The sequence below is a fragment of the Pithys albifrons genome, chromosome 3, assembly GCF_047495875.1.
Source record: "Pithys albifrons albifrons isolate INPA30051 chromosome 3, PitAlb_v1, whole genome shotgun sequence".
Classification (NCBI taxonomy): Eukaryota; Metazoa; Chordata; class Aves; order Passeriformes; family Thamnophilidae; genus Pithys; species Pithys albifrons.
In genome coordinates, this window is record NC_092460.1 from 44,759,658 (window position 1) to 44,775,411 (window position 15,754).

At 43.1% G+C, this 15,754-nt stretch overlaps 1 protein-coding gene across 1 annotated transcript in view; it reads right to left on the reverse strand.

Moving 5' to 3' along the window:
- LOC139670192 (gamma-parvin-like) overlaps positions 1-15,754 on the reverse strand; it is a 52,120-nt gene that overhangs the window by 12,540 nt on the left and 23,826 nt on the right. Inside the window, exons 4-8 of the mRNA XM_071551561.1 lie at positions 10,322-10,405; positions 9,768-9,801; positions 2,794-2,947; positions 1,787-1,888; positions 1,209-1,273 (exon numbers count right to left, since the gene is read on the reverse strand). Of these exons, the coding sequence (XP_071407662.1) occupies positions 1,209-1,273; positions 1,787-1,865 (144 nt within the window). The 5' untranslated portion in view covers positions 1,866-1,888; positions 2,794-2,947; positions 9,768-9,801; positions 10,322-10,405. The remainder of the gene's footprint in view (positions 1-1,208; positions 1,274-1,786; positions 1,889-2,793; positions 2,948-9,767; positions 9,802-10,321; positions 10,406-15,754) is intronic.

Here is a 15,754-nt window from a genome sequence, read left to right on the forward strand (position 1 = left end):
CCAAACAGGGAGAGAGGTCAGAAAAGCAGCGAGCACTGCTGACCACAGACCTGTGACATCCCTCCCTTGCCACCTCAGCTCCACCCACAGCCTGCAGCTCCCACAGTGTTGCTTTCTGACCCACCCAACTGCAGAGCACAGCCCTGTGTTTGAAAATGAGGAAGGAAAGAAGGAATACTTTGAGGATTTTGCTGCTGGCTCCCCAATATAACCTCCTATTTCACATGCAGCTCATTATTTATAGCACCTACAGTGAGCCACTGCTCATGCCTTAGCTCTGCAAAACCACCTCCAAAGGAGGATGCAGTGAAGCCGTTTGGCTCCCCAGAGAGTTTCCTCCCTTCCCTTATTCCTCCCTTGAAGACACCTCCCTGTCCCTGCCTCCACCCCAACTCCTTCTCCAGAGAAGCATCAATCCTTTAGATTCAGAAGACAATCAAGTGGCACTGATGGGCACCCAGAGGGCTGTGCCTCCCTCAGCACTCCATCTCCACCTCCACATCACCCAAAGAAAATAAATTAGACAATGAAGAGCATTCTTTCAGAAGTCTGTCAGAAAATGGATTGAGCACTGAAGCTCACAGGAATCATAAACTGAGGGAAACTCTTCATTTTTGCAATCTGGAAAGAACTGATCAGTGTTTCTGTAGACAACATAATTGCATTTTGCAGCACCACCTTTCAGATTTTCTCCTTTGTGTAAAACCATTGTGAAAGCCTGACACAAAACCCAAATCTTTTTGATCAAATGTGCATGAAAACCTAATACAGAAACACACCTATCCATGGGTTTAGAAATGCCAGGTAATACAAACATCAGCACACAGTTTAAGCTGCTTTTCATAATATTTATAACAGTTTTAGCATCTCCATAATGCAGGAAGTGCTGGTCCCTTAAGAGCCATGCCACTTTTCTGCCAGGAGATTTCAGTGTGTGAGCCTTCCTCAGGGCTGTGCCATTAAAGACAGGATTGAATGCACTGGGGGTTCCAAAACTATTTGGAAATAAAGTCCTTTCCTTGGCCATAGGATTCCCCCTTCACAGTTACCACAGAACAACCTGAATGCTCATTCCCACGTGGAGAGAGTGGGCTCCAGGAGCTGGGAAATCACAGGGCTGATCCCCACAGGTTCTCTGGCTCCTTTAACTCAGCAGCCTAAAACAAACTGCAGGTGAGGGTTAAGCAATAGAGCAAAAGAAATGGTACCAGTTTCAATTCTTCCAGTCTGGGATTGGTGCTTGAAGTTGGTTTTATGAATTTCTTCTTCTCACCTATGGAAGGAAGCAAACAAGAGCCATTCTATGAAATTCTATGAAATTCCATTACAATGTCAGACAAAACTGATGCAAGTTTGTGGGAAAATCTGCTGTAAGTTGATATTTTCAATACCACTAATTGCCATATGTAGAAACACTGCCATTTTTTATTTTAATTCATTCCTTATGAGCAGGGAAATGGGGTATCAGACTATTAAGATTGTTCTTGGAAGTTTTGCTCCAGTGTCATTCAAACCAGTGAGATCTGGATGGACAATTCTGGAAAAAGGAAAACAAAGTTGGTCAGATCCTTATGTGTGAAATTTAAATTTCAGTTAAAGAACCAGCTGGAATTTGTGTTGCTTTTCATGATGTGCCTCCAAAGTGGCAGCAGCCAAAGTGCACACCCAGAGCTCACTCTGCTCATAAAGCCACGGGGTCCCTGCTGGAAAACATCCAGGTCATCTCCACTGCACATTTGCTGTTTGGTCCTTCAGCCCTTTTCCTCTCCTGGCTCAGAGCACCCACCTTTAGCAATGACAGTCTCATGCAGGAATTGATCCAGTGCAGAGGGCTGTGTAAGCACATTCAGAAAGTCTGGATCCATGGCCTTTTCTCACTCCTGGTAAACTGACACAAAATAAGGAGGAAAAAGGAACATCAGTAAAGGCACATAGAGATCAAAATTAGTGCTAAGGAGAACACAAACAAACCAAAGGGATTTTTTTATCAGTTACTACTTCAGGACCAGTGGATTGCCTTTTTTTTTTTAAATCTGAAAATATATTTAAATATGTGTAAAGAAAAAAAGTTAAAAACAATTTTCATTGTTTCTGTTAATCATCAACATGTAGGAGAAAAACCCTGAAGTACTAAAACTTACTTTAATTCCATCTAACTATTTTATCTGTATTGGATGAGTAAAATCCTATTTCAACTGATATGGAAAAGCTTCCAGTCCCAAGGTATTAATGGGTATCTGCTAGAAAATTTTCAAATGACCAATACTTGCAGACAACTAAATCAAGAGCACAGGAGTTGCTTGAAGTCCACAACATTAAAAAAGTCCACGAGACTAAAAAAACCCAGGATGCTTTAGCTTGGCAAAGACTGAAACTCAATAAAAAGTTACAGTTGTTGGAATCTGAACAGTCCCTTTTACAAGCTTAAACTAAATGTATATTGATTTAAGTGTAAAAAATCTGACTCATATACTGCAAATGCACAAATATTTTTTATATTTTAACAGGGATTTTGCCAAGTCCAGAATATTGGCACAAAATAACAAAGCACATCAATCTGGTAAAGGAAATTGGTACAAAATTGCCAGCAAGGCACTAGGAGAAGGGGTGAGGAGGGAATTAATTGCATTATGATGGCTGCAACACTGAATGCTATCTCTAAAAAGGTGCTTGATAAAATAAGATTGGAGAAATTGAGTCACTTCATGCCTGAGGAACGACAGAACTATCTGAGATAAGAGTGCCCTGAGAGGGAAAAGTTAATTAATACAAAGCAATCTGAGGACTACTTACTTTCAAATGAGGTTTCTGACAGCTGTTATGCCTTGGGAAGTCCTGCTCAGAACAGCAATTGTCTGTGTAAGCCACAACTTCCACTCACTCAGCTTGTGTATCTCTCATTTCCTTCAACTTTCTGCACCTCACAGGGATTCCAAAACTTGGAAAGCTGTAAGGAAAGGCCTGAAATTCAGAATTTGCAGGAATGTGATAGAATATCCTCTAAGGCCTCAGTCCTGTGTGTTCTACTCAGCCAGAGTGCTAAAATTGCTACCCTGGGTAAGACTAATGTGCCTGTTATCCAGTCCTTACAGCACCCAGAAATTTGGGGGGGAAAGGGAGGAAAGAACTCCAAAAAACATGAGCAGAGCAAGGATATACAGACAGTTCCCTAACAAACTCCTCAAGAGGCTGCAGCTCAGCCTTTCTGAATCAAAACTGGGGGCCTGGTCATTCAGAGCTGTCAATATATTTATTCCCCATTGAACTGGTGTGTCTCTCACACCTTCCACCTGAAGAACTGAGAAAGCACAGCCTACACTTCAGTTACCCTTCACTGGGAAACCACTTGGTAGTGCCTTTGATCATCCTGCCTGCCCTTTCCTGAGCTTCCTCCAGCACTATCACAGCCTTTTCCAAGTGCCGTGCCCGCTGCTCCTGTCCCTGTGCCCTGGAGCAGAGCCCGACCCTCCCCTGGTTCCCTCTCCTGGCAGGAATTGCAGAGAGCCAGAAGGTCCCCCCGAGCCTCCTTTCCTCCAGCTGAGCCCCCCCCCCAGCTCCCTCAGCCCCTCCTGCTCCTCCAGCCCCTTCCCAGCTCTGCTCCCTGCCCTGGATACTCCACGAACCCCAGCTGCAGCCTTGGGTTGAACAAGTGCAATGGATTATGAACAAGAAATGCTGCTTCAAAGAAGGGACTTGCAGGTCTGGGCCAGCCTGGACAGACACACAGAGTGCTCCACCAAGCCCCCTCCAGGCTTGGCAAACACCTGATTCCACATTCCTGACAGCCATTCCTTGGCCAAGAGCCTCCAGAGCCTGTATGTGGGTACAGCTTCCTCAAGTTACAGAGAGAAGAGAGGGGGGTGAATTAGGCACGTGCATTTTAAAGTTCCCCACACAGCAATCGGCAATGGTGACATTAATCCAGGGGCTGAGATGGAGCATTCTGGCACAGGCTGCAGCAATGGATAATAACAGCCCATTCCCAGCTCTGCATGGGGGGCTGGCTCTGGTCCCACAGGATTTCCCATATGCTGCCTGTGGGCTCCAACACCTCTGGATGGAGCAGACTGGCATTCCTAAGGGCTCTGATGGGCTGGACACACCAGTACACCCAGTGCACAGACCAAGGGACACAGAGGGCAGTGCTGGAACTCCACTGGGCTCAACTAAGATTCCATTAGAGCCTAACAAAGGATCGCATTTAATAAGGAGGGTAAAGAAGAGGGCAGAAAGGACAGCAAGTCTTGGCTAATCCACCATTCCCCTGAAGATACACCTTGGGAATGTTTTCTTGGCACCCTCACTCACGGGTTGTTTCCCATCAAGTACAGCCTGAGGTGCTCTCGGGGCTCTTGCCTTTGTCACTTTGCCACTGGTTTTACTGGATGACTTTCCACAACCTTCAGCCTTTCTTATTTACTGCTCTTATGACAGAATTCCTCACCCTCCTCAAACCACCTTGTTCTGGGTGTGATTTTTGGGGGTTTGTTGGATGTTTGCCCAAAAACACACATACAGATGGTAGGGATAGATCTTGCTCAAAGTCTGGATTTCTGTTTTGAATTTCATTTTGAAATGTCTTCCAATTGTCAAAAAATGTTTGAGAAGTTCATAGAAAGACTTTATTATGCACTATTTGATGATATATTTGTACACACTTATACTGTAAGATTTTTTAAAAGTGCTTTTTTAACACTTTAATTTTCTATTAGAAAGAGCTTTAAGAACTTTATAAGTAGTGGGAAAATACTTATTATATGATCTAGAATTCTTACTTTATACAAACTATGTCCAGATACTCAATCTTCACACAAGGGAAAGGATTTAAATCACAGAATAGAAATAACTGGGATAGAAATAAGAAACAAACAAAAAACCAAAAACCAAACAAAAACAACAACAACAAAAAACCAAAACAAACAAAGGAAAAAAAAACAACCAAAAAACCCCACAAAAAACCAAACCAACAAGACACCCCTAGAAACCAGGAATAATAGAGTTATACCTTTTTTGAATCCCTACTTCTGTCAAATTGCTGACTTCCAGGAGCACCATCATATCACCTTCCCAGTCCCTTTCTGGTTGGTATATTTGTAACAAAAAGGCCAAAGCTCTTACTGCTTTATACAATTTTCCTTGAAACAACCACTCCAAACACTCTTTCCTCCATTTAAAACTCAGGATATAAAATTTAAAAAAAAAAAGTCATTTCTCAGAAATAATTTCAAAAAACCATCCAGGCACTCCCTGTTGCTTTTATTTCTGGTTTATCTATTTCTCCTTTGCAGAGCAGCATGTCATCTGTAGATGTAATCTGTTTTCCAATAACCAAAAGCTTGGAAGTTTATTTTACTGTATTAAATATACTCATTAAGATATAGAGAGTTTGTGCTCCACAGAGACATCTGTTCAGCTATTGAGTGAATTATTTATGACCCACTTTAAGGCAGTATTGCTGTAAAATATTTAAATGTAGTTTAGCCTCTGAATCAAAATCAGTATAAACTAGACTGTGTTTTCCAAAAGGAGCTCCATACTACACAGATTCCCTATCTATTCTGAAATGTTTCTGTTAGGATAAGTTTTTAGCAGGACAATGCCTATCTCTGAAGAGAATTAAATATATGGGTATTTTATTTGGAAAAAAACCCCTAGAGCTGTATTAACAGAAATGCAAACACAAAATCCCAAGAACACCAGATCTGTTCGCACCCACACAGCATTTCACCATCACAGACAAACAAATTCCACAGTTATAAATTTGTAGGTTTACTTCAAGTTATGTATCTTAAATGCCTCCCTGACATCCGACCCCGTCAGATCTCGGAAGCTCAGCAGGGTCAGCCCCGGATTAGTACTTGGATGGGAGACCTCCTGGGAAATGCCGGGTACTGTAGGTTCTAGTCCTGAGGACTTCACTGGCACCGTCCAAGCTCGCTCGGCCGTGGCAGGTGAACCTCAGGACTTAAATGGTGGGGCCAGTTCTGCGCACGCTGAGCCTCACCTAAAATCCACTGCGCAGGCTGGAAGGGCCCACCCACATGGGGACAGCCCTTCCCAAATCTTCGTTCGCAAAGCCGAGCCACACACATGTATCTTCCACAACAAATTATGTTTCATATTTGAGGCTTATTTAGGATAATGACTATGTTATTATTGTGCTTAAGAAAGGAAAAAAAAGTCATAATAGTCTTGAATCATAAAAATACAAAAAGATTAAAGGAAAATGTGTGTTCTTACTCTCACAATTTTAGCCGCTTAAATTACCAAATTACTCATGCAAATAGTGACAACAAATTAGGAGCAAAAGCAGGTTTAGGAAATGTTCACATTCCTGAGGGCAGCTGTGAACATTCACAGGCTGAAAACCAAGACCTAAGTAACCAAGGGGGCAGCAAAAGGATATTTAACCTATTTCAAGCATCTGGAAAGTTTGGTGTTCCTTTTCTCTAAAAGTTCAGAGTCTCCAATTAGACAAAGAGGTTCCACATTTATTTTTCTTGTGATTTTTCTAAATTCAAAACACACAGAACTTCCCCAGTGCTCTCTACAAGACAATGAAAAATAATTAAATAAAAAGACTAAGCAAAGAGCAAAAATTGAGAAGTTGGATTGGAGCAATGAGCACATATTCTGATCCCTCTCTTGCCTAATACTGAACACACTTCTCTTTCTGTTGTGCCAAGTGGAATATCCTTTCCCCTGGAAAAAGGCAAGTATTTCATGTTTCCAAATCAAAAAGGAAGTGAGGACTTGCAAAAGGTCACTGTGAGGGACAGCAACAGACACCTGGACCCTCACAAGCTTTTCCCCAGTGCTCAGTATGCACATATTAAACTAAATTGTACAGTTGTATGGAAATTATTAGCAAGTGTACAAAATAGCCCTGCTATTTGCTATTTGAATAAAATCTCATCCTAAGGTGCATAAGGTTTGGCAGCAATGTCAGTGCTGATAAAAATATAAGCCAGGAGGAGGGGAAGTGAACCCCTGCCAAGTGAGAAGTGCATGGCACAGCATTTCAGCACGACCAGAGGGGCTTTGGGTGCAGGGAGTGGAGCCCAGACTGCTCTTTGCCAGGCTGACACTGAATGGGGAGTGAGAGCTGAGCCAAACCTGAGCTACTGGGCTGAGCTCAGGTTTAATTAGAAAAGGAGCTCATCGGTGGGTGAGCAAAGTTTAGTGCAGAACATCCCCAGTCCCTCCTCCCAAGTCTCCACTGTGACCATCCCTGGCATCTGTCTAAGCTGTACCAGCACTTATCACAGTTCAATCCCCTGCACTTGGAAAAACAAAGTGACAAAGTGCCAGCAGTGTTCAACCTGCACTGTTAACCCAAAGTGCCAGCAGTGTTCATCCTGCTGTGCTAACCTCCCAAAATGCCAGCAGTGTTCATCCTGCACTGTTAACCCAGAGTGCCAGCAGTGTTCATCCTGCTCTGTTAACCCCCCAAAATGCCAGCAGTGTTCATCCTGCACTGTTAACCCAGAGTGCCAGCAGTGTTCATCCTGCACTGTTAACCCAGAGTGCCAGCAGTGTTCATCCTGCAATGTTAACACCCCAAAGTGCCAGCAGTGTTCATCCTGCTGTGCTAACCCAGCACACAAAGTGCCAGCAGTGTTCATCCTGCTCTGCTAACCCCCCATACAAAGTGCCAGCACTGTTCATCCTGCTCTGCTAACTCCCCATACAAAGTGCCAGCAGTGTTCATCCTGCACTGTTAACCCCCCAAAGTGCCAGCAGTGTTCATCCTGCTCTGCTAACCCCCCAGAGTGCCAGCAGTGTTCATCCTGCTCTGCTAACCCCCCAAAGTGCCAGCAGTGTTTATCCTGCTCTGCTAACCCCCCAGAGTGCCAGCAGTGTTCATCCTGCTCTGCTAACCCACCACACCAACTTCTGACCTGCATCTCCTGTGGGGATGACATCCCATTGCAAGTGCCTGTGACAACAAGGCAGGAGCTACTGCTGAGGGTGGATTTAGTTCAGCAATGAACCAAATGATTCATTTTCATCAATGATTCCTACCATGATCTATTTGTTGAATATATTGACACTATTGAGACTCACTGTGTGTTTACTTATTTTGGTAGCTTACAGCCTAAATATGTTACATGAGGATGTTGTGGGACAAAAGCTCCTTAGACACATATTTCTTAAAAACTATATCTGGAAAAGTCTCCTATCTCTGATGAAGCTCTTGCTAGAGTGTTTTTGACTTCTCTGTTCCACAGAGAGCATAAGTGACATTATTAGTTCAGTCACAGGTTTCACATTTCCGGGAATCCTGAGTGTTTAACTGTGGAAACTTTACTTAGCATTAACAGGGAAGGTCCTTCCACCTGGCTTGGCTTATTCTTTGAAGTCTCAGTGTGTTTAGTGGCACGTGAGCACAGAAGAGACAGCTCTGCCCCTGGGATCTTACAAACTGCCTTTAGTGCCAGAGCAAGGAAAGGATCTGCACCTGAGATGTGTGTCTATATTGTAAGCATAAAAGATATCTTACAATGCACCTGGAGAAAACATGAGACATGAAAGCAGCATGCTGAATGTAAATTTAAAGGGATACAGGTATGCAAGAACTGGGTGGAGATATCAGGATTTGAAACAAAGAAAGAAAAGCAGCTGTATCATACCCAGTGCAAATTCTTCCATCTGCCAGAGACAAGCTTTTGAACAGACAGATAACCTGGATTTCCTCACTGGCAGATAAAATTGCTTGAGAAGTTGGCATCAATTAAAATATTTGGCAGAGGGAGATAACACATAATGCCTTTTTGCTATGCAATGTGTAATAAATATGCTAACAATCAACCTAAACAGATAGACAATGCTATTGTTTGCCAACATTATTATATTGATGTAAAATATACTAAATATATTTGGGGAGATTAAACCAAGCTCAGAAATCATGAGAAATTGTATATTAATTTTAACTTAGTGAAGTGCAGTATCCATAGTAATAGCCAAGGCCAACCGCTTAGGGCTTCATTCAGTAAAACCCTTAACACATAAGAACACAGTAGAAAGCAGTACTAGTACTACATAATCAAGAATAAAGAAAATAAAAGAGTTAAAACCATGCCCATATTAGACAGGATTATTCACTTGTACGTCAGAAAACAGCAAGCTGAGTTCCTGAATGAGATGAGGTCAATTTAAGAGCAGAGTAATTAGGAGTGAAACAGCCACATGTGATGGAGTGGAATCTCTGCAGCAGAAAAATGTTACACAACGTGAGAGGCTGATTTGGCGCCAGAAACACAATTGGCACCAGTTGGCATTTGTCTCCACAGACAACGTTGCAAGAATAAGGAATGATGCTGGAAAGCAGAATAGGGATTGCTGATGCAGCCCTGGAGAGGCACCAAGATGCAAAGCAGTGTATGTGCAGGCTGCTACCCTGCCCACAGGACTCACCTTGTTAACCACACAGCCTTTTGAACTCTAAAAATGTTAAATAGTACACTGAAATCCACTAGAAGTTCATAAATGCATATTCTTCTTACTCTCCAAGAAATGCATGACAAGGCTAGATAAAATCCATATGGAAATCACTGGGATGTTAAGGAAGGCAATTCTTTAGTAAGATTCAAACTAAGATTAGGAAGTTACCTCTGAAAACAGCATTTGTGGATAGACAAAATTCACAAAGGCATCAGAAAAACAGTAAAAATTCCTTGCAGAGAAAAATTGCCTGGATGGACAAAAATATTATGGGAGTGCTTAGCCTAATAACTGCTATTTGTAAATTCTTCATCAATACATACGTCCTTTGCTTCCTAATCTCTCCTTCAGGTGAACCTGGAAAAAAAAAAAAAGGAAAAGCTTTGAAACGCATACTCCATGTTTTACAAACCATCTGTATTTAACAGCTTAGGTTATTATCAATAGAACTTGTCAGAATAAGCTCATTGAATCAGAAATATGTGAAAGATTTTAGTAAACAAGGCAAAACAAAAAATACTCAGGTGTTTAAGACACCCAGGGTAAAAACTCAGTTGAAATCCTAGAGGAGGCTGCTTGGTAGAGCCAAAATCTGGGCTGTGCAATATGAGAAGCCCTGGGAGACAAAATCTCCTGAAGACAAAGATGCTTCTTCTGGAAAGACAAATCAGAGCTTCCTTTCATGACAGAAAGAAATTCAGCAAAGGACTTGATTTACTGTTGTGGTTTTCCTTAACCTCTTCAACAACTGCCCAGTGTCATCTGGTTATTTATCATCCAAAACAAGACAGGAGCCTGGTGGAGCATAGGACATGTAGGGGGAGCAAAGGGGCACTTGAACTGCTTAAATAAATGAAACACAAACAAAACACATTACCTAATCCCCAAGGCACAGCTGGATTGATCACCCAGATGCTAGTAATTCATCCTGCTCAAATCACTTCTCCTGCACTTCATACAGCTGGAAGAAAAAGGAATTTGCTGCTGTAGTTGTGCACAGTAAAATTCAACAGATATACATGAGATAAATACATTTTTCAAAAGTACAGCTGCTGCAGTCATGTTGTGAATATTCTTCATTTTCTTCTCAAACAACAGTAACTGCTCCCATATGGACAAACCTCTGCATGTGGAAGGCAGAGGATTTATGAGGCTCCACACCAGAGCTCCAGGCTTAGGCCACAGTGTCTTTGTTGCCCAAACATTTCAAAGACAGATTAGCACAAGGGTTCAACCTTATTACTGACCCGTGAGATGTGGACACAGATTACAGTCTCAGCATTTATTCTGGAGACAAGTAGAGCTGCACTGCAGAGCTAATGTAATTATTGCAAACATCACATTTATGGAGAGGTGCTGCTGTGCCCCGGGTGATGTATATGAAGGCTGGGAAAAGTACTAAACACAGACAAACGAGGCAAATCCTGAACTCCTCTGGATGTCCTTGGGACTTTGGATAAACGAGAAAAGAATCCTTCTTAATGTCCACAAACCCAGGCCCACTGCTGGAAGTGAAAATTCAGAGTGTGCCCTGTGCTCACACCCAGGACAGTTGTGGGGATTTGATGGGTGGGTGATTTCTCTCATATTCAATTCTGTTTCCCATATAAGTTCTGTTTTCTTGGGGAACACTTTGTACAAGTACACTAAGAGTGGTTTAAACTGGTTGCAGTATTACATGGGGGTGTTTAAGTGCAGCATCCTATGATGAAGGAGCCACTGATCTGTACAAGGATTATTGTGCCTGAATAATTTTATGGATGACATTGGTGCAGGCTGATTTCCTTAACACATAGAATCTGACTGAAAACCTCAGGGACTGGTAGTTTATGTTCTTGGAGTGCCATCTAACTTACACAGATTGCTTAGATTTTTCTGATATTTTAATGAAAGTTTTTGGCATAGCACTGGTAATCTATTTCTTTGCAAGTAACACTATGTGCAAAACAAAGGCACAATGAGGACAGAAAACTCCAAACAAATCTTTGTTAAACACAAAGTTATGTTTAGGTAAGAAAAATGTACATGTAGTGAGCTGAGCTGGCTGCTGATCCTTGTTAAGCAGCCAAGGAATGGTGCAGTGTCACAGAAAGGGCAATAAATAAAATTAAAATGCAAATTAGAATCAATCAAAGAATTCCCAAGGTCTGCATGCAATTTCCAAGCACACTCGGATTAATGCAGGATCTCTGCCCTTTCCTGCTTCCTTCTGGGAGCTCAGGCAGCATGGAGAGTGTGTGGGGCAGGACCTGCAGAGCTGCCTCTCCTCCTTCAAGCTCTGCCATGCTCTCCTCCTGAGGCACGCTCCCAGTTCCAGCCCCCAGCCAGGCTGTGTGCCCCAGTGTGCCCCCAGCACCACTGGGCTCTGCCTGGGTTCCAGGTACAACCTGCACAGCTCCAGGCCACTCACCAACACCTCGTGTGGCAACAGCCTGTCCTGCATCCTCCTGTTTCTCTTGCACCACTGGGAAGCACCTGGAGCTCAGTATCCTCTCCAGCACTTCCACAGCAGGGTCACCTTCCTGCCCTTTTCCCTTTCTTGGTGGTCCAGATGTGCTTAAGCCCCAAGGTGAAGAGTCTGCCTTTAACATCCCTAAAGGCCTGCAAAGACCTCCAGCTTATCTTCCTTCCCTGAAGGAAAGGGAAATAAGGAATTATTTCCTCCTGCTTCATTTCTCCATTGCAGGGCCACAGCTGGCACTCTGCATCATTTCTGCATTCCTCATTTTTTGTCTGGGAGCTCACTCAGGTGCCAGCCCACAAGACAAACAGTGCAACTTATCAGAGTAACATCACTGCTGGAAGCTGCATTTTATTAAAACTTTCTTGAAAGGCTAAGGCAAACATGACATTTCTTCTCCCTGGAAAAGTGGTGGCAGGAGAAGATTCATAAGCAAAGCTTTCATTGCTGACCTCAGCTCTGCAATTTGCTTCTGTGTGGGTACCCACAAAGGGCAACACAGGGGAAGAAAAAGAAGACACAAACCAACAAGGAGTCCTGGAGGAAAGATGGGAGAAGTAAAGGGAAATGCTGCAGAAATCCTTGGGCAGCCCAGCACACCTCAGAGAATCATGGAATACCGGTAGAACAAGAGCCAATGCAGTGCAGGTTCTGTGTTGAAATTTAATGCCATTTCAGTTCCTAAATACCTCTAAAAAGCACTCTGGGACAAGTCATTTTCAGGGAAATCTTAAAAATTAGGAATAATTCCCCTTGAATCCTGTGGGTAGCCCTGACCACCTGGGGTTAGTAAAGGAACTCCAGCAGGAAAAGGCACAAATCCTCTCCAGATGATCAAACCTGGGCAGCCCCACCACAGCAGAGCACGTTGTTAGCACCCCAGGCAAAGAGAGAAGCCAAGGACAGGAACATTCACTCCTACCTGCAGTTCATTATCCACAGCCCTCCCAAGAGTTGTGCACAGAGGGAATGACTGAAGTTAAAGTATAATGTTGGCAGAGAAACAAAATATAAATATAGATAAGAAACTAGGAGAGAGCTGTAACAGTGGAAAAGTATTTCTCTGGAACACTGTCCTGGTAGATGCTGAGGAACTGGGCTGGGCTGAAATCCAGGATGTATTTTTGTAGCAGATAATGTATAATTGCATGTCATGCCTGTGACAACCAGTAAACTGGACTCCAATACCAAAAGGACCATTCAGTATAAATTCCCCCAAACAGGTGGATAGACACATCTTCCCCATCCTTATCTGTATTTCTGTGTAAAGCTGTAAGTGAGCTGCACCTCACAGGGCGCAACGAGGCTCTCCCCACCACACTGCTGTAAATACAAACATCCTCAGTGAAGGAATATTCCTCACTGACAGAGCCAGCAATGCTGCTTCTTAACCTACAGACAGAAGGATTTGATTCCATGGGCACCATCCTGCCAACACAGCAATCCTGCAGCTGCCAGGAGAGAAACAAAGCAAGCATTTCACTGGCAGGATTGCCAGCACTTGTCCTGAGGCCTTCCCGGTATCCTTATATTTACAAAAAGGAGAGACTGTTCTGTTTCTATTCCAGCAGGTCACTTCCAAAGGCTTAAGGCTGGGAAGGAGGCACTCTGGAAACCCTGAGAGGGGAGCCGAGCTACTCCGAACACATACTTTTTCCCTGGTCCCCAAGCAGCCCTATGGAAATTATATGGAAATCACAGAGAGGGGTGGCACAGTTGAAACTACTCCTTAGCAGACCTCTCTTCAAAGTGGGGCATCTCTCTGTTAAGAGATGAAAATGGAATAGTAGCAAAGGGTGTGAGCATGAACATCCCATTTTCTGGCATGCAAAGGGGGAGGAGAATGCCCTTGGAATGTTGCTGGGAGGGTTTTTTTCCTTGCATCCAACCCCACCTGCTTGTACCAAATGAAGAGACTGGAATCCATTTTGCTGCACTAGCAGAGCATTCCAGGAGGGGGGAAAAGGTACCACAAAGTTGTTCTACAGCTGAAGGACTGGCATGGAGGGATAGGCAAGTTGCAGGATGGTTTCCAGCAATGTTCCTTTTCATCTGCTTTATCCGAACCACATCAGTATGGGCTGCACACTTCCTGGGAACATTTATTTCCATGGAGAACTGGGATAGCAGTCTGCAGTGAGTCATTTCTGAACAGTTTAAGCCTTTATCTGTTCATGAGGAACATCACATCTTCATATTTATTTACTAGCCAGAACCATTCATTTTATGGCTATTTATCTGTGGAGATTGTTCTCAAGTGAGTTCATTACATCTGCCTACTATTCCAAATGCCAAGTTTATTGGCTGTTGTCACTGGTATTAATTCTCTTAGCAATGCTCCTGGCTGAATGAATACTACTGCTCTTGAAACTCTGGTCTAGAGCAGGAACATTTGCAGACATTGAGCTCTGCTCTTCTTCTGGAAATATCTTTTTCTCAAATTAAAGTTTGACATTTCTGTGGACACTTGAACAAATAGCTCACTGCTAGGAGTATTTAGAGGAAATTAGATAGGTCCAAAAAGTACCCCAGAAGACCCATCTTGACCCTCTCTCCTGATCAAATAGGATCAAAAAATAGTTGCAGTCTGTTTGATCAAGCAACTCTGAGAATTTCAGACAAACCGATCTTGGATCTGAACCAGAAAATACAGGTCTGCCTGTTTGGGGTTTCCCAAACCACAAGTCTGCCTGTCTGGGCTTTCACTCTTACCTACAGTCCAGAAGGGGATAACCAAATAATTCAGAGTTCCAAAGGATGGACTTCCTTAACTCTCCACAGCCTACAAGAGCCATAGAACTGAGAAGGCCACTAATTACACTGCTCTTCCGTCCCTAAATTTGTTTATTTAGGATAGGGAAGGAGTTGTGTGAGATTCACCACACTTAGGTGTGGTGCTAATGCCTTCCCTGAATGTCCAGGTGCACTGGAACAGCTCTGAGCTTAAACAAGGACAGTCACAGTTTGTGTCCTTTGGTTTTTTCTTTCTTTTCCTTGAAACTTTCTATTCGCCCCTCAAGTGTTTGCTCTTTTCACAGACCCCCAGGGGGCCACTCTTTCCCTTTTGGAGGCCAGAAGAGCTCAGGAATGCAAATCCTGACAGGAAGCAAAGGTGAGAAGCATTTCAGTGCCACTGAAGTGGAGCTGAGAGACACATGGCAGTGATTCAATTCATATAGACCTCACCTTAATCAACAGCCTAATAATTTTTATGAGCAGGAAGTCACTGGCTTCAAGTTTTATTTTATAGAGTAGTAACTGGAAAAATCTAAGAGAAGAAAAATCACCACATTAGGATCTGTGAAATAATGACTCATATGCTCACAGAGTCATTATCTTACATCAACAATATGCAAAGCCTGGAGAAGCTTTTGTTAATGATCTCTGTGGAGGGATTGATGGTCACACAAATGGTTGGCATCTGCTGTGCCAGAAATCAACTCATTTCATTTCATCTTTTGAAAGAAAATAATACCCCCACAGGCATCAGACACAGAATTTCTCTGCATTTCTCTGAGTTTGCAGACTCTCATTCACTCCAGTGACAAGCTGGGCAAACATGAGGCTGCAAGGAAACCTGACAGCCTTTGAAATCCAGGCTTTCCAGAAAGGCAACACAGAGGAAGGGCTGACAATACACTGGCAAAGAATGAGAAAAGGGGGAAAGCAGGTGGAAATAGCAGAAGAAAATGCATTGATTCCTTGGATTTCCATTATATGCACACTGCAGGACTGTTCTGAAAAACTATCAGACAATTAAGGGATGTTTTTCTTTCTGGCTACTCAGCCAATTAGTACATGAAAGCCTAAAGAACAGAGCACTCCAGAAAGAGAGAGAAAAGTGATTAT